The sequence below is a fragment of the Exophiala spinifera genome, assembly GCF_000836115.1.
Source record: "Exophiala spinifera strain CBS 89968 unplaced genomic scaffold supercont1.5, whole genome shotgun sequence".
NCBI classification, from domain to species: domain Eukaryota; kingdom Fungi; phylum Ascomycota; class Eurotiomycetes; order Chaetothyriales; family Herpotrichiellaceae; genus Exophiala; species Exophiala spinifera.
In genome coordinates this window covers 726,904-754,489 of record NW_015622517.1, presented here as the reverse complement: position 1 = coordinate 754,489, position 27,586 = coordinate 726,904, and the positions used below count along the sequence as shown (strand labels likewise).

At 52.3% G+C, this 27,586-nt stretch overlaps 11 protein-coding genes across 11 annotated transcripts; 7 read left to right on the top strand and 4 right to left on the bottom strand.

The window, feature by feature from the left end:
- Window positions 1-216: 216 nt before the first annotated feature.
- On the bottom strand, window positions 217-2,457 carry PV08_06858 (uncharacterized protein; the record flags this gene model as incomplete). Its single annotated transcript, XM_016381191.1, has 1 exon — window positions 217-2,457. One exon carries the CDS (start codon window positions 2,455-2,457, stop codon window positions 217-219), a length of 2,241 nt encoding a protein of 746 aa, XP_016234293.1.
- A 1,951-nt stretch (window positions 2,458-4,408) lies between these two features.
- Window positions 4,409-5,285, bottom strand: PV08_06857 (uncharacterized protein; the record flags this gene model as incomplete). The annotated part of the gene is made up of 3 exons (XM_016381190.1): window positions 4,409-4,897; window positions 4,945-5,179; window positions 5,233-5,285. The coding sequence occupies 3 exons, from the start codon at window positions 5,283-5,285 to the stop codon at window positions 4,409-4,411; spliced, it is 777 nt and encodes a 258-aa protein (XP_016234292.1).
- A 4,043-nt stretch (window positions 5,286-9,328) lies between these two features.
- PV08_06856 (uncharacterized protein) lies at window positions 9,329-11,806 on the top strand (the record flags this gene model as incomplete). The annotated part of the gene is made up of 3 exons (XM_016381189.1): window positions 9,329-9,490; window positions 9,542-10,291; window positions 10,343-11,806. The coding sequence occupies 3 exons, from the start codon at window positions 9,329-9,331 to the stop codon at window positions 11,804-11,806; spliced, it is 2,376 nt and encodes a 791-aa protein (XP_016234291.1).
- Window positions 11,807-12,944: 1,138 nt separating this feature from the next.
- On the top strand, window positions 12,945-14,086 carry PV08_06855 (uncharacterized protein; the record flags this gene model as incomplete). The annotated part of the gene is made up of 2 exons (XM_016381188.1): window positions 12,945-13,370; window positions 13,565-14,086. 2 exons carry the CDS (start codon window positions 12,945-12,947, stop codon window positions 14,084-14,086), a joined length of 948 nt encoding a protein of 315 aa, XP_016234290.1.
- Window positions 14,087-15,252: 1,166 nt separating this feature from the next.
- PV08_06854 (GTP cyclohydrolase II) lies at window positions 15,253-16,530 on the bottom strand (the record flags this gene model as incomplete). Its single annotated transcript, XM_016381187.1, has 1 exon — window positions 15,253-16,530. The coding sequence occupies one exon, from the start codon at window positions 16,528-16,530 to the stop codon at window positions 15,253-15,255; it is 1,278 nt and encodes a 425-aa protein (XP_016234289.1).
- A 381-nt stretch (window positions 16,531-16,911) lies between these two features.
- Window positions 16,912-17,358, top strand: PV08_06853 (uncharacterized protein; the record flags this gene model as incomplete). The annotated part of the gene is made up of 1 exon (XM_016381186.1): window positions 16,912-17,358. The coding sequence occupies one exon, from the start codon at window positions 16,912-16,914 to the stop codon at window positions 17,356-17,358; it is 447 nt and encodes a 148-aa protein (XP_016234288.1).
- An 87-nt stretch (window positions 17,359-17,445) lies between these two features.
- Window positions 17,446-18,618, bottom strand: PV08_06852 (uncharacterized protein; the record flags this gene model as incomplete). Its single annotated transcript, XM_016381185.1, has 3 exons — window positions 17,446-17,725; window positions 17,778-18,270; window positions 18,435-18,618. The coding sequence occupies 3 exons, from the start codon at window positions 18,616-18,618 to the stop codon at window positions 17,446-17,448; spliced, it is 957 nt and encodes a 318-aa protein (XP_016234287.1).
- A 642-nt stretch (window positions 18,619-19,260) lies between these two features.
- Window positions 19,261-20,745, top strand: PV08_06851 (mannose-6-phosphate isomerase, class I; the record flags this gene model as incomplete). Its single annotated transcript, XM_016381184.1, has 4 exons — window positions 19,261-19,291; window positions 19,348-19,368; window positions 19,419-19,510; window positions 19,561-20,745. 4 exons carry the CDS (start codon window positions 19,261-19,263, stop codon window positions 20,743-20,745), a joined length of 1,329 nt encoding a protein of 442 aa, XP_016234286.1.
- A 607-nt stretch (window positions 20,746-21,352) lies between these two features.
- Window positions 21,353-22,462, top strand: PV08_06850 (uncharacterized protein; the record flags this gene model as incomplete). The annotated part of the gene is made up of 1 exon (XM_016381183.1): window positions 21,353-22,462. One exon carries the CDS (start codon window positions 21,353-21,355, stop codon window positions 22,460-22,462), a length of 1,110 nt encoding a protein of 369 aa, XP_016234285.1.
- Window positions 22,463-23,797: 1,335 nt separating this feature from the next.
- Window positions 23,798-24,377, top strand: PV08_06849 (cytochrome c; the record flags this gene model as incomplete). Its single annotated transcript, XM_016381182.1, has 3 exons — window positions 23,798-24,148; window positions 24,204-24,298; window positions 24,356-24,377. 3 exons carry the CDS (start codon window positions 23,798-23,800, stop codon window positions 24,375-24,377), a joined length of 468 nt encoding a protein of 155 aa, XP_016234284.1.
- Window positions 24,378-25,455: 1,078 nt separating this feature from the next.
- PV08_06848 (uncharacterized protein) lies at window positions 25,456-27,228 on the top strand (the record flags this gene model as incomplete). The annotated part of the gene is made up of 2 exons (XM_016381181.1): window positions 25,456-25,951; window positions 26,000-27,228. 2 exons carry the CDS (start codon window positions 25,456-25,458, stop codon window positions 27,226-27,228), a joined length of 1,725 nt encoding a protein of 574 aa, XP_016234283.1.
- Between the last annotated feature and the right edge of the window lie 358 nt (window positions 27,229-27,586).

Here is a 27,586-nt window from a genome sequence, read left to right as displayed (position 1 = left end):
CACATGGGATATCGAACAAAGGGAAAATTCATGAGTCCAAGTAAGTAGGTGAAAAGTTCTGCTAAACACGGTGCTGCAGGGATGGTCATAGCATCCCTCATATCTTCCAAATATTGTTGTACATGTTGTCCGCAAGTCATTCTTTTGGCGACGACTTCCATTGATATTCCGGCCGTAGGAAAGATCGCTTGGTCCTTGATCTGGCTGTCAGCGGGCTCACCGCATTTCTCGATAGCTGCTGGGTGGATATCCTGCCGATGACGGGTAAGGCCCATACGAAGGAGGATCTCTCGGAATGGAGTTGGGATCTCTGGCCGTCGATGGATGTGGAGGTGGTTGAAATCCAGTGCTAATGGACAAAGGAGTGTTATACGAGGGAGCACCACCTCCGTGCCGTGGGTCTCGATAGTATTCCTCATCAGTCAAGGGAACTGAGCTTGAGTATTGTGGTGGTGGAGGGCGTCCATCGTATCCGGAAAGAGATTGCATTCGAGGCCTGTTTTCTCTAGGTCTTGCTCTCTCACGCTCCCTAGGGTCATATGCAGCCATCCTGGCAGCGTCATATCGATCATTGGCCAATCGCTCCCGCTGCGCCTCATACTCCTTGTACCGTCTGGCATCTTCGTATGGGTCATTTCCGCTGTACGAGTGACGTGACGAAGCATACGCTGAGTCGGCCTCAGGTTTTCGTACGTATGGAGCAGATCCACTTTCCTTACCCATGGAAGGAGAACGATGGCGACCGGGCCTGGGTTGTTCCCGTTGATGATATGTGCCATTCGACCGGTAATGCCGAGGTGTTTCTGTATCCATAGGTGGAGGTGGAGGTGGAGGCTTCTGATGGATAGCTACGGCAGGCACACTCGACCTTGGATTGTCACTGTAACGGTTCGTGGTCGGAACAGAGTTCGAAGTTGCTATCGTAACCTCCGGCGGTGGAGGTCCCGGTGATGCTTTCGTTTCTGTGGCTTCGCTGGGTCTTGAAACACTTTCGTATGTCTTTCCTCCCCCTGGGGCTGCGACATATGGCTTGCGTTCGCGCTCGATGGGCTGAGGTGTAGGGATGTCTTCAGTGTTTTCTACTGGGCTATCCCCAATGTCAGAGGCATCGCTCACGTAAGGCTGTCGCGGAGGCCGTTGTTCCTGACTGGCGTGGGACAATGCTGGGCTGGGGTGAGATGCACTTGGCAGCGGTTCCTGTTTTTCCAGCGCCGGGCTCGGGTGTGCCTTTTGTGTATCATCACCAGCCTGAGCCTGATGAGGAGTTTTGGTATTAGAATCTGTCGCACCTGCTGCGCTGCCCTGTCGAGAGGCCAAGTTGACGTTGCAGTGTGTAGCCATAGCTTTCTGTAACCTGTTCGCTGTCTCCGTGTCAGGATGGTCTGGGAAAAGGCGCCTTGAGAGCTCTTTAGGAAATCGCTCTTTTTTGTCATCTGGGTTGCTAATGGGCATGTCCAGCGCCGTCTTCGCCAATCTTTCGAATTCCTGGTCTGGATGGGCTTTGAGAAGTATAGTCGCCCATGTTTCGAAACCTCGTGGTGTTAGACCCGGAAGGTCTGGTCTTTCGCTCAGTTTCTCTTGGATCAGATGGTGCTCCGCTTGAATCTCTCTGAACATTCGAGAAATGGAGGATGTCCTGTCGTCAAAGACGATTTTCCAGGGATAAATTTCGGTAGAGAGTCTGGTTGACTCGTAGTACTTCTGCATCTTGGTTGGGGTGATGACGAGGCTGTTCTTGGGCTCATAATTTTCGATCAGATGAACAGCGATTCCACGAAGGAATTGTCCAAGCCGAGCAGTGGCCCGACCTTGCTCATCGAACAAGGTGCCCCAGACACGTTCCAGGGTGGTAGCGTCCCCACTAGTATCGACTCTCTTGGGGCCCTTCGGCCGACTCTTTCGTTCTTGGTTATCATCGCTGTGTGACTGATGACTCGCTTGACTGAAAGGTGAGATTGATCTATTCTCGACGGGAGAAGAGCTACCCTGTAAGGCTGGCTCCTTGGACTGTGGTGGCTGTGGCGGCGGTGGAGGGGGTGGAGGAAATTCAGGAGAAGCGCCACTCATCCCTGCGTCTTCCGAGGTGCGATGTGGTGTGGGAGGAGTGTAGACCGTAGCTCGGTTCAGGGGAGGAGATCCTGCTGCCGACGAGGCTGCATCCGTCTGGGAGGTCGGTCCTGGTACTGCTGCTGGAGGGACGGTGGTAGACAGGTTGATAGCCTTCAAGTGTTGGAGGACATTCGTAGTAATCTGTGAAGTAATCTGCTGCAGTAGCTCTGGGGAGATAGATGCAGCCGAAGCTGCGCCTGCATTGTCAAAGGCAGAAGTGATGGCATCGTTGATAGGTTGTTGAGCCTGATGGTATTTCGCGGCTTCGACGTGGTGGGAGTCGAGTGAAGGATTAGAAAACCCTCGTGGCCTTGTGCTTCTGCCGTCACTTGATATGGAATTGCTCATGGCTGGATGGAGGTGCCTCGAGCACCATTGTCGCTCAGACTGCTACTATTCGAGCGTGGCAGGTCACTGCGTCGCTACAAGATTCGGGTGAGAAGGTTGTATTGCTGAGTGCCCGCTGGCTGCAATTTGCGAGGAGGATGAGGACGAGAGCTCTAGACGCAAATGTCTCGGATGGGTCGTAAGAGTGTATGTAGTCCTAGTAGGATGGGCGAGGTTGCGAGACGAACTGATACCGTACAGAAGACGAGGGAGGCATGGAAGATCGCGACGCTTCAGCAGGGTTTCGGTGGCATGGGCGGGAGGAGGCTAAAGAGAGAGAGGGCCGTTTCGTCATTGTCGTCTCTTAGTCTAGATCATGACCGGTGTGGTCGAATTTGCGGATGATGGCTACGAGCAACTAACTCCAGTAGTTGTTAGTGGCCTCCAAACACTCGTACTCGTTTGTACCATAATTACAGCGACTGATCACTGATCAGCATGGCCGGTGCGGGCCAGACGCACGGGAGAAGCCTCATCGGCGACGTCTGTTCCTCGGGTCCCGTCTGTGCGCACTGTACGGTCCCTTTGGATGGTAACAACAAGTTCCAGTTTCCAACTATCAGCTAATGAGCCTCGCATTCCTCACCAAACCAAGCGCCCATTGCCCAAAATCTTGAATTTGTTGGTCTGTCCACGCCTGACCACCACCACTCTACGCAGGATGCTGTGAACGGCAACTTTCTGGGATCCCCTCCCCGTTACGAAAGTCCACACTTCGCCTGGAGGGACGCAAAGCCAATGATGGATGTGGTGGATTGTTTCGACACAGGTCAGCGATCTCGTGGTTGAGCTTCTCGAGGCAACACTGTGCTAATGGACTCCACGACCGTCTTACCACTCTTCGATGATTTAAAAAGGCAACAAGGTCTCCGACGTCATTGTACAACCCACATACTTCAAAGTTGGTTGCGTGGTCCTGACGGATGGTCCTACAGACTACGGTGCCCGGCCACGCCAACCCGGGCTGCATCTACAACCACCAGAATGTATATGCGTGCCACTGAGATGCAAGTGCCATAGCCACGGCAGGGGGGTCTCCATGTAACCTAGCGACGGCTTGTCGTTTAGTGCTGCGAACTGCTGGAGAATGCCTAAAGCTTCCAGAAATAATCCTCGTGTTGCACCCGCTCCCTCTTGAGTTCGAGCGAGAGCCTTGGATTGGAGGGCGCTCATGTGAGTATTTGAGCTCGGTGTGCGCATGAACCAGGATATACCTTGATTCTCGACGAACTTCCACTCAACATTTGTCCTTGCCGAGTGCGCCAGTAGTTAGTGGCTGTGTTGGCCTTCGAACTGCCGCGCTCAACCCACTTGGCCGAGTCCTTTGCGCCTCTTTTTGCTGGTCGACGCTTCACTTCGGCAGCGCTCCATTCGCAATGTTGCAGACCGGTCACAATTCACTTGACCTCCTTTTCGATTGAGGCCGTCACAAGGTCCCGCTAATGAGGCATTTGACATCAAGCTGAGTGTCGTGCACACTCACAAGGCGTTGTTCCAGAGTGCGGGCAACAACATAAGGCGAAATCCTGATCATACGAAGGATGGGTGTACAAAATGGAAGAGCTCAAGTCACACCAGTATGCTCTTCGATAACATCCATTAGATAGTCTGGTTTCTATCTTCGCGGATACAGGCTCCAGTAATTTAGGCTGTGCAGTTCCATTGTGTGCTTCGGCCTACTTCCATGTCCCAGAACTCCCCCTAAGGAAAACCCAGCTACTCTTGAGCCAAACTCTGTTCACACCATTAGCAGCCACGGTCTGTGTGGCCCCTTTCTCATTCCTTCGACTTGCAATACATGACAGTCACCTGGTTGATATCGGAGTTGTTGCGGAGACAGAGATTACATGAGATAGACGAGTGATGCTGAAGACTTCCACTGTCGTTAAGTATCGTGTTGAATTAGCCTTCTTCAAAGCTCCCAATCTTCGTCGGCGTCTGACTCCTCTTGTGTTCCAAGCTCTGCTTGAGCTTTTTGGATCTGCTCGCGGTCGAGTTGATGTCTAGCCCGTTCCGAAACAGGAGGCTTATATGCTCCGACCCTGTCGAAGCCTCTATTGCTGATGACCGCCGGATACTCTGAGGTGGAGTTTGCCCATCGACCTGGAAACTCGCTACCCGCAGACGAGGAAGATCCTCGAGAAAGTTGACTATCACCCCATTCTGATTGTGCTTGACGCGGGACCCTGACTCGACCGTCTGTTGTGAGTGACTTTTGATAGCCTCCTTGGGAAGGGGCAATGGATCCAGTAGCACTGGGAAGAGAGGACCCAATCGATGACATCCCACTCAGCGGATCGAGACGGTTTGCTCTCAATTCCAAACGAATCTGCTCCTCTTCAGCAGACTCTTTGAGGCCAGGGAGGCGGTCTTGGATTTCCTGTTGACAATTGATACATTTCTGGGTTTGTCAGCATTTCCTTACATTAGACGTGGCTTGTCACTCACAGCTTCATCGGGGTTTCTCCGCTGCTGTCCAGAGAAGAAGTCAATTGCTTTTGTATAGCCACATGACGTGCATTTCAACTCCATCACATTCCCTGCGGTGCACTCATGGCATCTTGGTAGCTTTGCTGGGGGCCCGCCCCGACGAGCATGGAGGACTTCTGATTGGAATTTTTTGAATTGGTTGTTTGAAAATCTTGAACGAAAGAGTTTCCTCGAACAGTTGGCACATTCAATACTGTACAAGTGTAAGTAAGCGGGCGCAGCCATAGGTCGGAGAGAAGGACATACATGTTACCAACATCCACGTTGTTAAGGCTAGATTGATCAGCATTGAGAGCCATGTTGACTTTGGATTTGGAAGTCGTGACAATGCAGGAGAGGGAGAATAGTGGCCAAGCTGACAGAGAAGAAGGACAGTGGTTGAGGCGGAAGAAAGGTAATGGTCGCAAGATGAGAAGGATGGTGGTTGGCAGACAGTGGTCAAGAGAGAAGATGACGCTCGTCGAGACAGAAGAAGGATAGTGGTTGAGGAGAAGAAAGACAGCGGTTGAGAGAGAAGAAGATGAAGTAGAAGTAGAAGAAGGGCACTGGTTGGAAAGCGCAGGCTAGCAGCGGTGAAAGGGCGAAAGAGTGAAGAGTAAAGAGTAAAGAGCAAAGTGAGTGAAAGAGTGAAAGAAAGAGGAAACTTACGAGTCTTGCGTCCTTTGCCAATGAGGCGTTTGTTTGCGAGGCATCTGGCAAGGAAGGCACTCAAAGAACAAGTTGCTGTGAGTGGGACCGAGTATGCTTGTGAGATGAAGAGATCTATTGAAGCCGCGAACCTTTGAAGCTTTCAGATATAGCTGGTGGATTGAATCGTTGTCTAGAGATGCCTCAGGCCAGAGCAAAGAAAGTCCAGGCGAGAGGTTAAGTCAAGTTGAACCAAAGCCTGTGGCAAGCTCTATCGCAACAGACCTTCAGTAGAGCTCCCTCAAGCTTCAAGTCTTGTTCCAGAGAAAAGAATCAAGATAGGCTGGCCCTGGCGGATTCCAGTATCACTTTCACACTTTCGCAAGGCTGCCAGGCGGGGGCGGGGTGGCTTGAGTGAGAACCCGGCAATGCCGACCTCCAGGATTGCATAGGCCTCAAGTCGATATCATTGTTGGGATACTGTCGAGATGGGATCCAGGCTATCTATTGCTGAAATCTCGCACAGAGTGCTGTTGCTGAAGTGAACGGAGATCTAGAGACATGCACTAGGAGACCTACAAAGTACCTGTACCTCAGATCTGATCGCCAGATTTTCTTGGCAGAGCATTTCGTAGCGTTTTTCTCTGTAAATGACATGCCCTGTTTGCTGTGCGATAGCCTGTCGCCTGTCGCCTACGAGTACCTGTAGGCGAATCTGTATGTACGGAACGATGCAGCGGATGCACTTTGCAGGGTGGTCGCACAGCGATCGCAATCCCTGCATCTTGCTTCACATAACACAAGATCTGGTCACTCTCGAAGGATATTGGTGGATATTCAGCCCTGGAAGCTTGATCGCAGACAGGAAATTTGGGGCAAACACATGGGCGTAGTCTTTGGAGTGCAAGACAAGGGCTTCTCTTATTCAAAACCCCCCCCCTGCGCGTTGCATTTCGTGATTTTGGAACATCCTGTACGGGTGAAAGCACCAACCAGATCAAACCTCGTCCAAGGGTCAGGTGCCGTGACGCATTTCAGTGATTGCACGAGCAATCTCCTTCCAGACTCCTTTATAATTTCTCCCATGGAAGAGGCCGCGGCTTCCAAACATCCAGAAGCATGGCCTGTGGATTCCAAGTACAGGGGGAGGTGTCGTCAGTGTCACAGCATGCCGCATTATAGCCAGGCGGAAACGGTAAGCAAACAACTCCACACACAATCCAGATCACAGCTCCCTACGGCGGGCGAGGTTCGAGCCAATCCAAGGCGGATTGGAGATTTGATCAGCTACAAACTGCACCGTTGGCCGGCACCAGCAGCGCCCCGACCCATCGTCCTGGTTGCCGCGACAGGTAAAAGCAAGGACGGAAAGCAATGCCACTGGGCTAAACCTGCATTTGGCATCGCGTGTTTGGGGCCTGAACCAGGAACAAGTGCAGTCGTCATGATGATTTTAGTTCAAGGGGCGAATGCCGGCTGCCCAACTGTGATGTCGATCGCTTCATGATGATCGCAATGCTCAGGTACAGCTACAATGCTCTCTTTGGGGACACTCGGCCCTCTCGGGCGCTCTTGTCACGATATCAACAGAGTGGTATCCATATTGATGCGGCCTTGAAAGACGTTACGTTCTGACCAGAAGAGATCAAGGTTGTAGTCGATGTTCCAGTAGCCACGTAACATACCAGTTGGTGGCTAGTGTGTCCAACGCGAAACGGTCATCAGACGAGGGCCAGCAAAACAGGGTCTGCACCAGGAACCGGCTGGTGGCTTTCTGCCTGGACGGTGGTTATTCGCCGCAGGCGCGATTTGCTCGAATAGGTTGGCCAACTACTGCTATCGTTCCTGTTCCCCGTGAAATGACTGCTCGTTTAGCTGTCTTTCACCTCGCAGAGCCAGTAAGGAGGTCGTTCTCTGGCAATGTGACAGGAAGTGACCATCACAGTGCTCAACTGCCCGCGAATGAGACAGGAGTGTTTCTGCCCTCGATCACGGCCTGGGGTGTTGTTGACCTTCACTGCTCGCCTAACTTTGAGAAATTGCAAAAGCGGTGTTCTGTCATTTTCTGGCGAAATGTCTCGACAGCCAACACATGGAATTCCTCGCAGGTACCCGGGCTCACCGCACTTGCGATCGGCGAGCCCAGCTGGGCGGTGAGATGCGGATTCTTGTACTGCAAGGACGGAGTTCCTGTACAGTAGTATTTTTGTGCCCCGGGTGGTCTAGTGGCGGTTGCCGGAGCGCGAATTGCCAAAAATGAGTGCTAGAGCGGCGGACTAGCAGACACACCCGTCTTCCGCAGCTTCTGGTGCTGGAGTTGAAGGTTTCTGGCGTGCAGGACGGGCCACGCTGACGGGACGGAATTGCAAAGGGACTCACTAGTTCTGTGGTGGCCCAACAGGCTACCAGTCTTGTTCTGTGTTGTAGAGCTGGTTTTTGAATTGTACGGAGGCCAGTAGCGGCCCAGTGGCGCTATTATTGAGAATCAGGTATCCCCAGTGGCAGTCCATGTCTGCAGCTTGGCCTATTAGTGAGCTCTTTTCAGGCGTCTGGCTTCCCGGGGCGGCGTGGCTCCGGGCACCTGCACGCACTTGCACATAGGGCTGTAGGCGGTACTGTACAGCACACCAGCTCCAGTGAGCCTCACTTAGCCGGGCCACTCTCCCTTCCCTCAGATGCCCTCCTCCCTTCCTACAGGCCCCGCAGAGAGTGTGTCCCAACCAACTACGAGTACCACCGGCTTGCTGTTTACGAGTTGCTCTGCTTTGCTTGCTTGCGTGTAATGTGTGTTGCAAGGGTGCTTTGCTGACATCCATCACTGTTGTCCCGACTGGCCTCTGACACTCGTCGCGCACATTCTGAACAGCCGCAGTTGACTTAATTTCCTTCTCTTGCAAGTCACCACCAGCCCTCACCGTCTTCGCCAGAACAGCAGCACAAGACATTCGGTCAAGACTACAGTCTCCAAGAAACTTCAGATCCTGCGTCAGCGCAATTCGCAGACCCTCCGCAGTTCAGCCTAGTGAGCCTAGAGGTGATTAAGTCGATTGTGGCGCGCCGGCCCTGCCACTTCCGCTACCTTTCTCACACATCTCCCCTACGGAGGACACCCCTTGCCAATCCGATACAAGCAGGAACGCGCCTCCCATCTACCAGCAAATTGTCCGAGCACTCCCATCAACATAACCGAAAACATCTGTCACCTTACCCACTACACTACCGTCCTCACACGCCGCAGCCTTGAACCCGAACTGCTCGGTGCCAGTGAAGAAAGGGGAGGACTTGTCTATCCACTTTCCCAGCACGACCCCTTGCGGGTCTGCTTCCGACAACCACTCCTCCCGAATTAGCTTCCCTTAGCTACCTGGAGCGTTGTCGACTTGTTGGATCCTGTAATATCCTCAGCATCATTTCTCGAAGCTCTACCCGACTTGTCATTTACCCTCCCTATTCCATCAACTCACGCTCGCTACAGACCTGTCGACCTTGACCTGACGAACGTTCGACCAACCGCACCACCACGACTGTCACGCAGCCTGGGAGAAACATACGAGCATTCGACGACGAATGTACACACAAATGACGTTGTGAGGCCTCAACGATCCCTCAAACAGGGCCTCCGGCAACCTGGTCGAGACTTTTTGGTTGATATTTCTATTGTGGATCAGACAAGTTGATCGTAAGACGTTGGAAAGACCATATCCGGACCGAGGCCATGGCTATTATCGACTATAATCAAAGGGCTTCCTCCTTCAGCATGGTCGCCTTGGAGGACAGGTTCGAGGTGATCAAGGAGATCGGAGATGGCAGTTTTGGAAGCGTACATCTTGCCAGAGTAAGGGCAAACGGTGCCAATGTTGCTCGGCGCAATACGATGGTAAGTGAGGGAGATCTGGGTAGGGTGTATATCCGCTAACACCCCCCCTAGGTTGCGATCAAGACGATGAAGAAGACGTTTGAGTCTTTTTCACCGTGCCTGGAACTCCGAGAGGTCATCTTCCTCCGAACCCTGCCAACACATGCTCACCTCGTCCCTGCTCTGGACATCTTCCTCGACCCGTACAGCAAAAAGCTCCATATCTGTATGGAATACATGGATGGTAATCTTTATCAATTGATGAAAGCCCGCGACCACAAGTGTCTGGATGCCCGAAGTGTGAAAAGTATCCTTTACCAGATCCTTTCGGGCCTCGAGCACATCCACTGTCACCACTTCTTCCACCGTGACATCAAACCGGAAAACATTCTCGTCTCTTCTTCCGCCCCTCACGATTCTCAGTCCTCATTCAGCAGATACTCTTCCCTTGTCACGCCTCCATCCACCCCGCCGACATATTCCATCAAGATCGCAGATTTTGGTCTAGCTCGAGAGACGCATTCAAGATCACCATACACTACCTATGTCTCCACGAGATGGTACAGAGCTCCCGAGGTCCTTCTACGGGCGGGAGAGTATTCCGCTCCTGTCGATATTTGGGCTATTGGTGCTATGGCAGTTGAGATCGCAACCCTGAAGCCCCTCTTCCCCGGAGGCAATGAAGTCGACCAAGTCTGGCGGGTATGTGAAATCATGGGTAGCCCTGGCAATTGGTACACCAAGTCTGGCACCCGTGTCGGGGGCGGTGAATGGAGAGAGGGCACAAAGTTGGCCCAAAAGCTAGGCTTCTCGTTCCCCAAAGTAAGTCGTAACATCAGCCATGTTGCTCGTTCGTTCTGCTGACTGTTACAGATGGCCCCTCATGCTATGGAGACGATCCTTCAGCCTCCCCAGTGGCCTTTGGCGTTTAGCAACTTTGTAACTTGGTGCCTGATGTGGGATCCCAAAAACCGGCCAACTTCAAGACAAGCCATGGAGCATGATTTCTTTACAGATGCTGTTGACCCGCTCAGACCCAAGTCATCCTCAAGGCTACTGGGCCGGAAACACTCAGATCTCAGTTTCAGGTCCAAGGATACTGCCGAAACACCTACCATCACGTCCAAACCTTCCTGGTTCCGGAGATCACTCATCGCACGGGAGAGCGCCCCTGCTGTTCCTCAACATAACCCTGAGTCCAAAGTGGTACAACAACAAGAGCCTGAGAGTGTGGTCAGCAGACTCCGACCCCAGGCGAACAAGCGTGCAACGTGGACCAATGGCACAAATCCTATCGGGGCAGCACCAATGCCCATTTTACCTTCCATTCGACCCATTTCGCCCCTGCCGAATGCTGTTACCGCCCAAGCAAGTTCCGCCTTTACTTCTCAAACAGAATCGAAGCCTAGTTCCAAGGCAACGGAGGAGAAGTCGAAGAAGATTGGCAGGCAGCTGTCGCTTAATTCCCATGGCAACCACTACGCGGATATTCACCGACAAGAAGCCGAGCGCGCATTAAATGCCAACAGTGGCTTGGTCTCACCACCTAGCGGCCAGAAGGAGAGCTTCTTCTCGCATTTACGGAAGCGAGCGAGACGCTTCTCTGGCAGACATGGCTTGGCATCACCAAGTGGTGATGATGTTGAAGCGAATGCCGCGAATGTACCATGGTCAAATAGGTCCTCTCTCATGGTCGATAGTGTCATCCCTGAGACCAACCAAGACTTTTCGGATCTTGACAAGATCCTACAAAATGTGAGGTATAGTCTGGATCGTGAAGAGGCAGAAGCGGCCTCGAGGAGCCATTCGAACAGCAAGAACAACCAAGGATCCTTGAAGAGGACTCACTCCGTGCCTCGTTCAGAAGGTCGACGGTCCAGCGAAAACCCCACACCAAATGCAACCAATTTGACGACTCGGGCACGGCGTCCTCCCGTTCAAGCCAATCAATACGAGACGCCTGAGGAGGCCGACGAACTGCTGGATGAAGCTCTGAGGTCGGCCAACCGGGCCGTGAGACGCCTAGACCAAAACACGAATACAAAAGAACAGCCACAACGACAGGTTCTGGCACAAAAGGATTACCATCGACAGTCACTACCACACATATCGAGCAACCCTACCCTTCAAGGTGCATACTTGACACCATCGCCATCCGCAAAAAGAAATGGTGTGCAATTCAATGCAACGCCAGCTCAACCTTTGAATATTACCAAGAAACGCAACGACAACGAGCATGTAAACTCCCTTTGGCCGACGCCGCCTTACGAGGAAAATGAATGGGGAGCAGCGGCTGCCAACTCTATTTTCGCAGCTGGATCGTCTATCTATCGATAAAAAGATTTCCCGACCGACCACACTCGCTTCAACCCTGAAAAGTTCCTCGTCGTGACTACCTGACGAAAATCGTGTTCCTTGATATCCTGTACGAAAAGACCAAGAGTGTTGTCGCCTATGAAGGTGTTTTTTTTTTTTGAGTTATTTTGGCGTTGACAGCCTATCACGGCTTTTTTTCCCTCATCCTTTGGGCAACAGTAGGTTGCTACTCTCTCGTTGCCTGTTGAGTTTTCATACTGTCCTGTGAGCTGCGAGCTCAGCATATCTGGTTGTTGCATTGAATCTTGGAGTCTTTTGCGAGAACGAATCGAGAGTTTCTTGGGACCAGTTTTTGTATGGACAGCATTTTGGGTTTTGCCGGTGGTGATATTGGCGACCTTGGCAGCTTGAACAGCGACAAAAAGATTTCCATTTGTTAATCCTCCTCATGAGAAAGAGGTTGTACAGCTAGATATATCAATATGTATGGAAAGGACTACTGGCGAAATAGGAACAGTACGTAGGGCCTATGCTGGGATTTGCGTTAGATGGCTCTGAAAAGGGGACATTCGATGAATCAACCGAGATAAGCTCTCCTTTTCGCTTAGTCTTTGCTTCTCACTATATTGTGGCCTCTTTCTCGCGGGTGGGTTTACTCCTCAAAGGAAGCACCCTGGGATATACGGTCTGATGGACGGCATGTTTCCTGAAGCACGATAAGTACCAGACGGGATGAGAACGATGCCCTGTAGCGGTAGAACGAAGGGCAGAACCTAAACTCAGGTGGTCCGCAGCTACCCAGCGTCCAGACATGATGGCAGGCTGGTGAGGCCGAGTTGGGATCGTGCGAGGGCGACGTGAGGGTGTCGAGTCGTGCGGCTGACGGTTTTACGTTGACTAACTAACTAGAACCGGGCACGGTCGGGGGGGATCCCTGCCAAGACTTTTTTTGTAACTCTGTAGATGCGGAATGCTTCACCTGCGGCTCCGTTGAGCTTTATCCCGTGCCTGAGGTACCGCAACGTCGACACTGGGCAGGCTCTAGAACCGTTCGGACCGTTGTTGAATCCGCACCCCCTCCCAAATCTTGCTGCTCAGATCTCTTTCGTCTCTGGGCCTGATATACTTGTCCGCCCGTACCTCTTCACACCGGGCTACGATGGCGTCGTCCCGCGGCGCAACTCTCTCGCTGTGCCAGTCATGTCTGCGCAATGCTCTCCGTGGCGGTCGCAGCAGCACCAGCACCAGCAGTTCCTCGAACCGAAATCATGCGACCCTCCAATTCCACCGGCCTTCCTCCTCGAAACACCAACTGCGAGTCAGGACGAGCTTGTCGTTCCGTAGACCGGCGTCGACCGACCAGAAACCGCCCGTCGTCCTCGAGCAGCCGGACAAGTTTCGGCCGCCGTCGCACCCTTCACGACTGAATGCTCGCCGAAGGACGCCGGGGGCTTATAACCAGGGCACGACGGCTCAGGAGAAAGAACAGCAGAAGACCCGGACGTATCCGCACATGTTCCCGCCCAAGGGCTCGTTCATGCATTGGTTCTTGACGGATCGGTGGATTCACATTTGGATTACCATGGTAAGTACGATGGCGTGGTGTTTTATTGTTAGTTTGTGGTGTATATGTACATGTGTACATGGATGGTTGTATATCTGTGAGGGTGTGAAAATGCGTGTGGGTGTATATTATGTTATTGTTTTTTTTGGGGGCATCTGTGTACATGTCATACGACGGCCCTCTCGCTAACGGTTGACAACTTTGTGTTCTTCCAGGGAACTCTCACCATCCTGGCGTGCATCACGCTCACTCAGACCTTCGTCAAGACTTCCCCTTACGCGCACCTCCTCCCGCCCATCTCGACCCTGCCGTTCCACCCGCTCGAATACATCCGCGAGTCCATGGCCGTGGTCAGGCTCCACATCGACTACACGACCGCGCAGGCCAACGAGAGCAGGCAGCAGAAGATCCTGGACGCGCAGAAGCGCAGGCTGTACCGCCGCGCGCACGGCATGGAAGACCTCGACGCCCAGGAGGAGCAGGGGATCGACGTCCGCGGCCTGGTGCCGTGGGACGACGGCTTGACGAACGCCGAGCGCGAGCGCGGCGGCAGGGAAGAGGCCGTCACCGGCAAAGCCGTCATTGAGAAGGGCGGACGGCTCGGTGACGACGTGGACGAGTTCGCGAGGAAGATGAGGGAACGGAGGGAACGGGGAGAGCCCGAGGAGTTGACCGAGCACCAGCAGCACCAGCAGCCGGAAAGGAGGAAGAGGAAGCTCTGGTTGGGTATCTGGTAAAGAACAAAAGAAGAAACGAACCTTGAAAGGTGCGAAACAAGGCGACTTTCTTTCTGTATTGCCAATTTAACCTTTACTCCGCCCTTCATTCTCAATTCCCGATATCCAATGCTCGGTGTTCCCTGGACTCTGGAGAACCAAACGATTTGTGCCCAGTAGTATTCGTCCCTTCGCACATGTAACTCGGGATCAGGGACGTAAAGCGTGTATCGTGTACTAAATTACTAAAGCTTTGTAGAACACACCTGTACTTTGGAGATGTCGACAACCGTATAGGTTTATTTATGTTTATATTTATGTGTGAGGTACTTCACAAGATTCGGGATAAAGTATATGCCATCTCTTGTACAGCATCTGATATCTCGTCTTCTCTACCATTATTTACGCGAGACCAGTGCCTGTAGGTATTAGCGTACCGAGGTTTCTGAAGCATGAGCGGGACACCCAGCTCCTTGTAAGTCTCATGAAGTCGCCCAATCACTCCCCCTTCTTCCATTGCTGTAGACATAAAACCATCCAACGACCTTTCCTTACTCTTTTAGAGACTCGATTGACTGCGTTCCAATATGACACGAGTGGATGTTGCTCTTCATGTCCAAGATCGTTGGCTTCTTTTGAAAGGGTCGCCGCACTTCGGCGCTAACAACTCCTGGGAAAAGGTGAGTAAACCACACACCAGCGTATGTCGTCAACCCTAGCGATCGGCCGGGTCATAAGTCGAGGAAGAGCGAGTAGTCTGGATTTTTGACACTAGAGAAGCGTCGGTCGGGAACAAGGCTTCTCTTGTCTGGTAGCCGTCGGAACGAAACAGGACGATAGGCGAGAAGCACGCATCGAAAACCCGCTTTAACCACCACTCATTAGGTAGTTACAGTTCTGTTGTCATCAACACTGTCATGCCAAAGCAAGCATATTCAGATTATGCCGACATTACCCGCAAGTGACGTGCCCTTTGAGAAATGGAGCGGATGTGCTTAATATCTGGTCTTCCACCCAAATGTGAATGTTTCCGTTGCAGCGCAGAGTCACCCGTTGGAACTCTCCCGCCACTGTGCGAAAAGGTCCTTCTGCGGCCCTCCTTGAACGGGTTGCAAGGCTGTCATAGCGGCATGCCACAAGACGGTTCTGAGAAGGTCTGCAAAATGTTCTTCGTTTCGTAACATCGTCTACTCGCGAATCATGTGTCCCATACGACCAATCTTGGTCTCAAGATACTTTTCAATCTCTGCTCCTCGAATTCCCTTTGCCCCTGACGTTCGCCATGCGATAGGTATCATGGCGACTCTTTCCCGAACACGAACTTCCTTGTTAGGTCCTTCGACCGCTCTGACTTTGTCGGGGTTGTTCGTCAGGAGTCTGATACCTCGTTCCTCAGCGGGCTTCTGTGCGTCGCTGTCGGTTCCGAGTCCAAGATCCTGAAGAATGGCAGTCGCCAAGCCATATGTCCTCGCGTCGGCAGGGTGTCGAAGTAAAAGATTGGCTTCGACCGTGTCATTCCCCAAATCTTGCAGATTGTATGCCTTTAATTTTGAGGCCAAGCCAATTCCTCGTCCTTCCTGTCGCAGATACACAATGACACCTCCTGGAGAATTCGGCAGCGACATCAACCGCGCCGCTTCGTCAAGCTGCTCTCCACAATCGCAGCGAGCAGACCATGCGGTCTCACCGGTATAGCACTCCGAGTGTATGCGAACCAGAGGGGCTTTTCCTGGAGCCTTCAACTCTAGAGATTCTAGTACAGGCTCGAGACCGGTTTCGCCCCTCTGAGGCTGTTCCAGGTTCTGTTCGTCCTGTGTGCTTGCAGGTGGCTGCACCGAAGCAGTGGCCTCCGCTTCTAAAACTGCTTCTTCAGCGACGGTTGTGACGTTTTTCAGTGCAGAGCCACTTCTTGTACGTTTCCCGAGTGGTCGCTTTGTCGGCTCTGCGTCTATCCTCGAACTTGTGCGTCCTGGCCGAAGTCTCCCAACGTAGGCTCCTCGGATCATGCGATCCATCTCTGTCTCTCCAGGTCGTTCGGCGTCTAAAGTGCGACTACGGATGTTATTGCCAAACACGATTGCGAGATGCTCTTTGTTATCTGAATCGTTCTGATACAAGTGTAAAAACATTTCTGCGCCAGAAGTGGTGGGTATTCTAGCTCGCACCAAGCATTCCACGTTCGGTAGCTTCTCTACCAACCGCGGCTGCTTTGTAGAAGGCTCGTCAAGCGACGTATCGACCGGGGTCGATTTTGGTTCGGCATGGAGGTGACGAGACGGCGTAGAAGCTCCTGGTGTTGCGGGTGGAGTAAACGCAGGCGATATCAGGTTGTTTGGAAGCCCCGGAGTCCCAGGTCCATCGTCATGGAGATCTGACCAGTTACTCAGATAACCTGCCGAAGGTCGCGGGACCGGAGAGATCATGGGAGAGGCATGGGAAGGGAGTTCTTCGGTCGCATGGGCCATGGCGGCAGCGGTAATGATAGATCTCCTGCTAGGTGGTAGTATCAAGACAACAGCATCTCGGACGTCTGTATTAAACTGAAGCACATGGGATAATGCGATACTGTGCTCTTTGTAGGTCTGCCGGGGCCAGTGTCGGGAAGAGGGGACGATGGCAATGGAAGTGGAGGGAATTGTTCGCAATTTTGATTGATGGGAGGAAGATATTGGATGGACGGACGCTGACGAAATCGGAGCCTCGGTTTGCACTCCGCACTTTTTTCCACTTGCTTGGTCATTCCGCGCCTGGAATTGGGTAAGCCACACACACGCAGCGAGACACAGCAACGCCTCAGTTCAGTCGAGACGCAAGTCCCGTCACTATAGTTGTATACATCACTAATCATGCCCACGACGAGTCGTCGAGACCTCCTCTCTGCCGCCCAAGCATTTTGCAACACATTCGCTGAACAAAAACCACCCGAGGAGATCTTCGGCCACTTCTCATCATCGGACCGTGTTCTGGCGCTTGAGCATGGCTTGCCGCAGCTCGCGCCCTTCCTGGGCCGAGAGTTCCGGGGTCAAGATGGCATTCGGAAGTACTTTCAGCTGCTGTCTGAAAAGTTGAAATATGAAAACATGCGCTTCAGCAATTTCGTGGTCGACCCAGAGACGTCAAAGGTATCATGTCGCGGAGAGGCTCGGTTTGTGTGGGCTGCTACCGGGCAGGGCTGGGACGAAGTCTTCACCTATGTTCTGGAGTTTGATGACCAGAACAAGGTCAAGGTATATGAGATCTGGGCAGACACTGGCGCCGCCTATCTAGCTAGCAGAGCGGAACTGGAACAGTGAAAAATAAGTGAAAGTAATATTGTACTGGTAATCATCTGGGGTGCAAAACCAGCCTTTCGCGGTATCAAATCGTCAGCATCATCAAAGTCATCTCATCCGAGGGTCCAAGACAAATCCCGCATCGACAAGCATCTCCTTATCATCCTCGTCGAATTTGAGGCTATACGTAGTCTTCTGAAAGCTCTTGACCTTGGCTCGGTAGAATGTATCCGTGTCCGGGTACTTCGCATACACATTGGCGCCAGTCGGGAATTGGGCAGTGGTCTGCGCGGGTTGCGGGATGGGTACAAGATCCCTGGCTGTTGCTTTTCGAACCACCTGTTTGCCGGAAGGGTCGTCTTCCGGGTCTCTAACATCGTATTGGATGCTGCCAGCACGTTAAAATTTGAGGCGCAAGGGCTCGGAGAGACTCGACTTACGGTTTCTTGTCCTGCCACACCTTTTTGATGATACCATGAATGCCAACGCCTTCTTCCTGTTCTTGCAGCTCCTTGGGATATTTATAGAATACTTCGCTCCCAGCAACAAGTTGACCAGCACGTTCTGCTTGGACTCCTTTATGCATTTCGACACCATCATCCTTCGGGACTGCTGCGGCTCGGTTTTGGCTAGCCGTGCTGGAACTGCGCTGTGTGGCTCCCTTGACGCGTTTCATCATCTCCAAACGACCTTCCCCAGGGCTCGGACCAGGTGATTCGACCACCACGTCTGACTCGACGACTGGTCTTTGGTGCTTACGTGATTTGCCTACTCCGTTTCTAGGAGCAGGTTCATCCGGAGACTTCATCGTCGCAAGGACAGCGAGAAGGTTGATGATGTCCTCGTCGTCCTGTACCTTCTTTTCGTTCTCTGCGCACTTGAGCATTTCCCGGTACAGAGCATCGAGTCGTCGGTGGTTATCAGGGGTAGAATCTGGAGGATCAGGTCATTATCAGGCCTGCTGTCTCTTTGCAAGCATACAAAAAGAAAGCAGCAAATGCAAACCATCCATGTGAGTCTCGATCCGACAAAGATGTCCCCGGCAACCTTGTGGGAAGATACTAGCATCAACAAAGTAGGAGTAAGGGCTCACTCACGTCCAGCTGCCTTGATGTCTTCCTCCAGAGCCATAATCTCCTGTCCTATGCGTTTGGACTGATCATTGTAGCTTTGTGCTTTCCTCAGACCCTCGATCACTCGACTCAGATAATCGTTCTCAAGATCTGCTTCCTTGCCTTCGCGGCTGGTCAACCCACGCCCACCCCGTGGTCGGCTACTCATCTTGTTTCCTGTGGCGATAGAATACAAGAGATCCGGGTTGATATCAGCGTTCCGTATAAAATATAAATCTGTGAGGATTTCGTCTATTACTGTCCTGCTTTATGGATCCAGAGACGCGTTCAGAATATGTTGAATCGTTGATCTTGTTAATGCTGCGCTTTCAATGAAGGCGTCCCTGTGTCTCCACGTAGTTGGATAGCAGAATATACCAGAATTCAGCTATTGCAGACATCCTTCAAGGCTATAAAATTTGCGCATATGAAAAACCAGAATAATATAAGAAAGTACAAGTTTCCTGGTTCATCAGGACCTGCTGCATCCGAGCAGAGGGCTTGGACGATGGCGGTATCTTAGTGTGATTGGCTGAGACAGTGTACGTTACGGCACGACTTCACAAGGCGCAGATTTATACGGCGGAGTTGAAATTCACCCTGCGTATCGCCCGATCTGGCCAACGGTTCCGACACGTTGGCATTGGGTGGCAGCGTCAACAGGAAAGTATGACTTCAAGCCACATAGACCTCATTCACCCCCAAGAAAGATTTTCGTTCCAGGGACAGATATCGTGTTAAGAGCTAGGCAATCACAAAAGTCCACTTCAATTACACACTCTGAGGGAAAACACTCCCAAAAGTCATCAAAATGCAGATTCCTCTCATTCGTCTGCAATGCGGTAAGTCACACACATCTCATGTACTACCACCTCACGATGGACTAACACTTTGGAAGGCTGCAACAGCTACGACTGGGGTGAGTGCTGAATCATATACATATATTGCCGCCGTGCTGACCGCCACAAGGAAAGAAAGGTAAAGACTCAGCAGCCGCTCGTTATGCCGCGGCCACCCCTTCCGACACCTTCTCGATCCAAGATGATAAGCCATACGCTGAGGTGAGCTCTGGTGTATCAAGCATCTCGCGAGTACAAACTCACATCCACAGCTTTGGATGGGTACCCACCCATCTCTTCCCTCCAAAGATCTGTCTACTGGCCGCTCCCTCTTGGACATGGTTTCCGACAACCAAGCTTTGATAGGCACCGATATTGCGACGAAATACCAGGACAAACTGCCCTTCCTCTTCAAAGTGCTTTCCATCGCCAAAGCTCTATCCATCCAAGCGCATCCCAACAAGAAACTTGCAGAGCAACTTCACGCTAAGGACCCGAAGAACTACCCGGATGACAATCACAAGCCTGAAATGACGCTCGCCGTCACTCCTTTTGAAGGCCTTTGCGGCTTCCGCCCTCTCAAGGAGATTGCACACTTCTTATCAACCATTCCTCCTCTGCGATCCCTTGTCGGCGAAGAAGCCTCGGCGGCTCTCGAGAAAGTGGCTTCGAACCCCAACGCCTCTGTGGCAGAGTCCAAGTCCGCTCTGAAATCCGCTTTCAGCACACTCATGAAGTCGGACCGATCTGCAGTGGCATCCAAGTCCAAGGAACTCGTCTCGCTGGCAGAGTCTGGTGACATTACGCCTGGTCCCAGTGTCAACACGGCCGAGGAGCTGTGCGAACTCGTCACACGCTGCAACGGTCAATTCCCCGAGGACATTGGTCTATTTGTCCTCTTCTTCCTCAACTACGTCAAGCTCTCACCAGGACAGGCCATGTACCTCAAGGCTGACGACATTCACGCCTATATCTCCGGTGACATCATTGAGTGCATGGCTTCTAGCGATAATGTCATTCGCGCGGGCTTCACGCCCAAGTTTCAGGACGTCAACACTCTCACAGACATTCTGACGTACGACCACGATCCTCCTGAGCAGCAGCTCCTCAAGCCGACAGATTACCCCTATGTGAAGCTCAATCAGATCGCGTACAGTAGCGGGAGCGAGAGTCGGTTGTACGACCCGCCGATCGAGGAATTTAGCGTGGTACGCACCGTCCTCAAGAAGGATGGGGCGAAAGCGACGTTTGATGGCGTGGCTGGCCCTAGCATCATCATCTGTACGAGCGGTGAAGGTAAGATCAGCGTTGGTCCCAAGACGGAGGAGCTCAAGGAAGGATGGGTCTATTTTGTCGGTGCTACGGCGGAGCTCGTGCTTGAGAGCGCCAGCGAGGAATTGGTCACCTTCCGCGCGTTCTGTGAGATTGACGCTGGTGCCAAGGGGAATGGGCATTGACTATCTGGGGCCAATGCCAGTGAAAGAAGTTTGCTGTGAGACGCCAGGCTGATGAGCAGGTGGACGAAGGAATTGCACTGTGAGATTGGTCGATGATGGGCACACGAGCATCATGAGAATATAGGTTAGATATTGGTAATAGAAAATCGGGACCCAACAGTTTAGATGTCTATGGACTAGGTGTAGACTGTGAGTGGACGCTTCCCAGTCTTCTACTGTAAGGCACAATTGTCCCTGTAGATACCAAAAGATGTGGCGGAGATTCTGTAAGGTAGTGATCGGCCGATATGTACCAGAGGCTGAGGGTGATGAAATGAGGAGAAACGCAAGGTTTCACAGATGATGCCGGTGACACCACCGGATGGGCATTCCTGATTTGTAATGCCAACGTCCAAGGGCGGTCACTGGGACTAGATTTCAACAATGTTCATTTAGCTTGAAAGTAATCATTCTCATCGAGACATCACCAAAGGAGTTGTCGTCAAACTTCCATATCTGAGAAAAGTATATTGACGAGTACAGTTGAGTCGAGTTGACGGTCTCGCTTCCAACTTGTCGGCTTCTATATTGCGTTGCAGCCCGAACTACACTGTCAACCCCCCTCGAAATGGCACCAATCCGCGTAGGAATCGTCGGACTGTCCAGTAAGCCAGGAGCCTGGGCGACGTTGGCTCACCTACCTCGCCTGGCGTCATCGCCAAACTACCAGATCGTGGCATTGTGCAACTCATCGTTAGAATCGACCAAAGCAGCCATCAAAGCACACAACCTACCTCCGACGACGAGGGCATACGACACCTACGAGGCGCTCGCGGCAGACCCGGACGTCGATCTGTACGTGGTATCAACTCGAGCCGACACCCACTACGACGTGGCGATGCCCGCGTTGAAGGCCGGGCGCAACGTCTTTGTAGAGTGGCCCCTTGCCGCAAACACCGAGCAGGCGAAGGAGATGGCGGCGCTGGCCAGGGAAAAGAAGGCCAAAACCATCATCGGCCTGCAAGGGCGCATGGCACCGAGCGTGAAGAAGGTCAAGGAACTGATCGACACCGGCGCGATCGGCGAAATACACAGCGTCAACTACCAGGGGGCCATCCACGTGTGGCAGAACAACGCGGCGAGCGACCGGTACCGCTACTTCATGGACCGGAAGATAGGGGGCAACCTGCTGACTATATATGGAGGACACGTGCTAGACTCGATCCTCTATGCGGTCGGAGAGCTGAAGCCGGGCAGCTACACGCCCATGGCGGTCAACCTGAGGCCGAAAATGCACGTCATGAAGAGCGACGGGTCGCTGTCGGAGGAGCTGTACGACAAGAACACACCTGACCAGATCCTCGTGCAGGGCAGGTTGGACCGACACCCTTCGGCCGTGTTCAGCTTCCACCTCAGAGCTGGGGACCGGTTCATCGGCTGTCCGGGGTCGACGTGGAGAATATACGGGACCAAGGGGGAACTGGCGGTCGAGTTTGCTAGCGCTGGCCCGCAAATGGCAAAGGCCATCAGTATGCGCTTCTCGAACGCTGAGAAGGGCGTGGTGGAGGACATTGTCGTCGACGAGGGTGGCGATGAGTGGACGCAGTTGCCGAGCCAGGGCCAGAACATCGGCCGCCTGTACGAAGCGTATGCCGAGGGCCAGCCGTATGGAGATTTCGACCTCGCCGTCAAGAGACACGAGCTGATTGATGAGTTCTGGGCCAGTCTGGCACTTTGACGGCATTTGGTGCAAATGTAAAAGCAACGCCCCTTTTAGCAGTACTCGCACGAGTAGTTGGAACCCGGTACTTGTAGAGGATAAACATCTTGCCCAACGAGGCTAGGAAGAAAGAAAAAATACAAACGAGTATTCGGGTGGCCTGAGGCTCAGCCGGGGCGACCGGCGACACGCCGGCTTTCATTCTTACCTGGGAAATATCCATGCATGATGGTTACATGATGTCGGGATGACCTTTGAAGCGTCTGCTACCACCCGGTTTTGCGATTACACCCTACAACAAAGATACGTAGTGATGACGGGGGCTCAGCAGATCGTGTGTCTTGTGGTGCTTGGAGGTAATTGAGTGCACCCAAGCTTGATTTTTGGCACGGGCAGCCGGTGTCCCGGGGGGTTGATAGAGGAGACGTCATGGATGAATTCAGGTAATTAGGTGGTCGGGAACAGCTGGGTACGAGCACCTGCGAAGCTGCATGCCTACTGGGAGAACTCGCGTTCGTAAGGGAGGTATCTCGGGTCCTTGTCCAGCTGGGGTGTGTTTCTGGCTCATTCAGCAGCGTCCCTTGTTGTATTGTAGGAGGATGCTATGTACAATTACTACTTTCATTACTCCCTACCTCCAGGTATCTATGGAGCACTCTTTTATATGAGAAATTTATTCTGGCAGATCGGATGCGAGTCCCTACGCAGCCCGAAAGTGCCCGAACAGGCTCAGAATGACAATGGCCCGGCGGTAATTGGACGGAAGCGCAGAGAACGAGCCACTTTTCGGGCGCCACAGTTGATTCCTTAGAGGCAAAAGCAGAGCAAACCACAGCAAACCACAGCAAATCTAAGCGCAAAACTGGAAGCCCATGCAAGCTACGAGCAACGGGCGATTCGATCCTGGCGCCGTCAACTCCGTCATATATACATTTTTCCTTTCCCTTTCTTCCATCTTTTTTTCCTCGCCATCTGCTCCTGAGCTATACAACGCCCTCACCACTCCTCAGATTGTCTTTCATCACTAGTCTCTTTCACGTAGACAGCATCACCACCTTTCAAAATGGCCAAGGGAGCCGAATCATTCAGCCAGGGTAAGTTGTCTCTCGTCCTCTTCACAGCAACAACAGCTTCGCAGCAGCTTCACGTTTGTTTGTTGGGGCCCTCATTCACTACGAATTCACCTGTTCGTCACTGGAGGTGCACTCTGGCCTTCGGCTAGCATGACTTCCAAGCTCGACGATCCGATCGGACCTCTATCGCGACACATGCTCTACCGCCGTCCCATCCGCGCACGTTCAACGCAAGATCGTACCGCTTCTGAAAGCAAAGTCTCACCTCTGCTTCGAAACAATGCCGATCTGGGATTCAGTGTGTCCGCAAGAGCTTGCAGAATTAACATGGGCACCCCCGAGAGACAAACAAGCTGAAGCTGCTGTGAAGGAGGACACGTCACGCAGTGTCGAAAACAAGATCAAAGTCGAGAACACAAGCTCACAAAGTTTCCCTACAGGTGACGCCAAGAAGGGTGCCGGTCTCTTCAAGACGAGATGCCAGCAATGCCACACCGTCGTCGAGTCAGAAGGCAACAAGATCGGTCCTAACCTACACGGTCTCTTCGGTCGCAAGACCGGTTCAGTCGAGGGTTTCTCCTACACCGACGCGAACAAGCAGAAGGGTATCACATGGGACGAGAACACTCTGGTATGTCTATGTTGTTTTGTGGTTTCTCAAGAGCACCAATACTGACGAGCCGCAGTTTGAATACCTCGAGAACCCCAAGAAGTACATTCCCGGCACCAAGATGGCCTTCGGTGGTCTCAAGAAGGCCAAGGACCGAAATGATCTGATCACGTTAGTTCACCACAACGTTGTCAATCTTTGTTTTGTTTTTACTGACCTGTTTTGTAGTTGGTTGAAGGAGGAGTGCTAGACGGCGCAACCTCTCTCCTTTCGCGCCCCAACAACCATGCGACGGAATCCATGGTCTCAACTTTTTGTTTCTGCGGCGGAATGGTCGGCTGCTGTATCATCAATAACGGCAATGGCGCACACTGCCTCGTAATCGGATCATGAAACTGGGGTTCCGCGCTTGCATACCGAGACCATGATGAGAAATCCCGGAGAAGCCGGTAGATGAAGCTCTAATGTACATAAACCATCCTTGTTTTCCTTCATGCGCGTACCTGCGTTTTCGCATGCGACAATGGCAGAATAGCTGCGAAGGATAGACAAATCAAGCAACTACTCTCTGCTCCTGCATATCTACCTACGTACTCGACACGTCCCTGGTCCGTGCAGGCAGTCCTCTTCTGCACACAACCACGTTCTCAGCCGGATGTGACTTGACTTTCTGCTACGGAGTTGATCAAGGCTAATCGCTGATAAGCCAGTGTCGGTCCTGTACCTCCACTGGCGGACATTTCTCAGTTGGGCTGACAGTGACTAACTAACTAGAGAAGCGACCCGTCGGCCGCCCTTGCATCAAGAATCCCTGTTCTAGACCGGTTCCGGCATATCATTGGCGGCCGTCGTCCCCCGGCAGAGACATGCCAGCTGTCCCAGCCTCCAACATTTCGTTCTTGGTTGATCTTTCTTTGTTGCAGACAGTTGCCCTACGCGGACTCGTCTCGCACTATGCTCTTCGCAGGCAGACAACGTCCCTGATCAGCCAGAATCACCGACCGTGTTCGAGAAAAGGCTGGGCTGGCGATGGAAAGTGTCCCGCAGTCTCCAGACATGGGCTTTTCTATTTGGCCTTCTCAAACATCATGACTTCAATGTATGGAGTAGCTGCGATCTCCCGTTTGAATTGAAACAGTCAATGCGCTCTCTTTCCTTGTTGGCCTCTCCCCTTGTATCCGTTGCCTGGTGAGCCGTGGCTGGTACAAGTACAAAACCACCGCGGTGACGGCTGGCCGTTTGGTCGACCGCCCCCCATACCCCTCCTTCATCCAACCTCATCTGCACGCTGTTGTTCTTACTTTATACCCTCCTAGTTTGTTCTTGACATGGCTGCCATGATGCCAGCGCCACCGTTCGACGAGTTTTACGCCGCAGGGATGAATGACGATGCGCATTCGTTACAAGCGTCAATAGAGGACTTTGAGGAGCAGGAGCGCCAGTCCCCCCTCTTCCCCGATTTGAGGTCAGAGCGTGAAGAAAGCGAGTTTGACGATAGGTTGAGTGAAGGATTGCCGTGGTCACCGCCTGGGTTCAAGAGGAGGATGTCCAATGCGAGTAACTGGTTCCGGCAAGACCCATATGGACAATACAGCCTAAAGCCTTCCATAAGCCCTTCGCGATCGCGCCAGACAAGTCCAGAGATATACCAAGATGCCACGGACGGCGCTGGAGATCCAGACATCACGATAGCGGTTAATACGCCTCTGCCTAAAGGCACAGATTCACCCAGTCGAGGACAGTCTCCAGAGGTCGAAGCGCAACGAAATTCAAGACATAGTACTCCAGAACAGGAGGATGTGGCGCCCACAGAACCAAACAATTGTGAATATAATCTGCACTAAGGAGTGACAGTGGCTAATTGGCTTATAGATGTTCGTTTGCAATTCCGGGCCGAAGTCCAACATCGCGAACCGTTTATGCCCTTTTTCAATTATGTTCAGAGAAAGCTCGACGCCATGACCAAGACGAGATCGACGACGCTCTTGTCGGTCATGACCACTCTGTTGTTTGCTTGTCTGTTGCGCATCATTGTTTCGCCACCCATTCCAGCGCCGGTGCCGGATCTGGTCAAGGTATCGACCTTGGCCAAATCTTTTGAGCCGTTGATCTTTTATTCCGAGAATGGCTACTCTCAGATCATTGCGCTACAGGAAACAAGCGTGGCTGTATGGGATCTCGGAGAGTCGGTCAGAAGTGCCAATATGACCTCTGCACCAATCATTGTTCGATCTCTGGACGAGCTGTCTGAGAGCTTGAAGACTTTGGGGCTTGAGTTGACACGGTTCTTTTCCGATGTCGATTCTGACGTGGACAGTATCCTAATAGTGATGGACTGGGCCAAACGAGAACTGGAAGGGGTGGTATCGGGACAAGGCGTGTCGATTTCAGGGGTAGTGTTTGACCACCTCCACGGCATTTTCAACCGAGGGGGATTGCTCGAAACGTCAACGGGACCGACAACATTGGGCAAGTTGCTTACTGATATATTTGGTTCCAGTTCACCGCAAAGAATGAGAGCAACCCTCACAAGGACCTTCCACGAATTTGTGAATGTTCTTGAGGAGTCGATCAACAGCGAACTAACTCATTCGGCGGCTTTGTTTGCACTGTTTGAGTCTATTGACAGACAATTCTTGAACCTGCAACGAACGGTGGTGAGAGAAACCGATACCCAAGAGCGACTTGAGAACGACCTTCTGTCGTCTTTGTGGACTAGAGTTGTCGGACCCAATGCCGCCATCCTGAGAAAGTTCGAGAAGAACAAACAACTGTTGTCGAGTGTACGAGCGAGGACCGTCAACAACAAGCATTTGATCATGGAACATCATGGTCGTCTTCAAACCCTCAAAGTCAACCTGGAGACATTGCGGAGGAAGCTAGTCAGCCCACTTGTTAGGAGGAACGATTCGGTCAGCATTGACAATGCTGGCGTTCTTGATCACCAGATCAGAGGTCTTGAAGGGACTTATGACTACTTGCGAGGAGTGCGTGAGAAACAAAAAAGTAAATTGATGGAGATGGTATATGGTGCTAAAGCAGGAAGACCCAAAATCATGGGGACAAGTGGCCTGGAAGGAATTGGACTAGACAGTTCATGATATGAATTGCTGTCACTTCCCGGCCTGAAATGCAGCAGCGATGAAGAGAAGAAAATATGATGTATGATATTTGTTATTATAATGCTTTTCAAGTCCATAGCTCAACAATGTTAGCTGGGTGCTGTGTAGATCGGGACTCGGTCAGTGCGTGCTTGATACCTGTAGACTACTGAGTACCTCGAGTATCTAGATACCAAGGTAGAGTGTCTCGTAGGGAGGAGTGTCTCGCGGCTGTTGGCTAATGGTGACAACGTAGCATAGATGAAACAAGAACAATGAGTTGCCTGCTACCAGGGAGCACTCACTTCAACAGCTCGATCCCGTAGGTAGTGTCTCGTGGTCGTACTCCGTTCTCGTA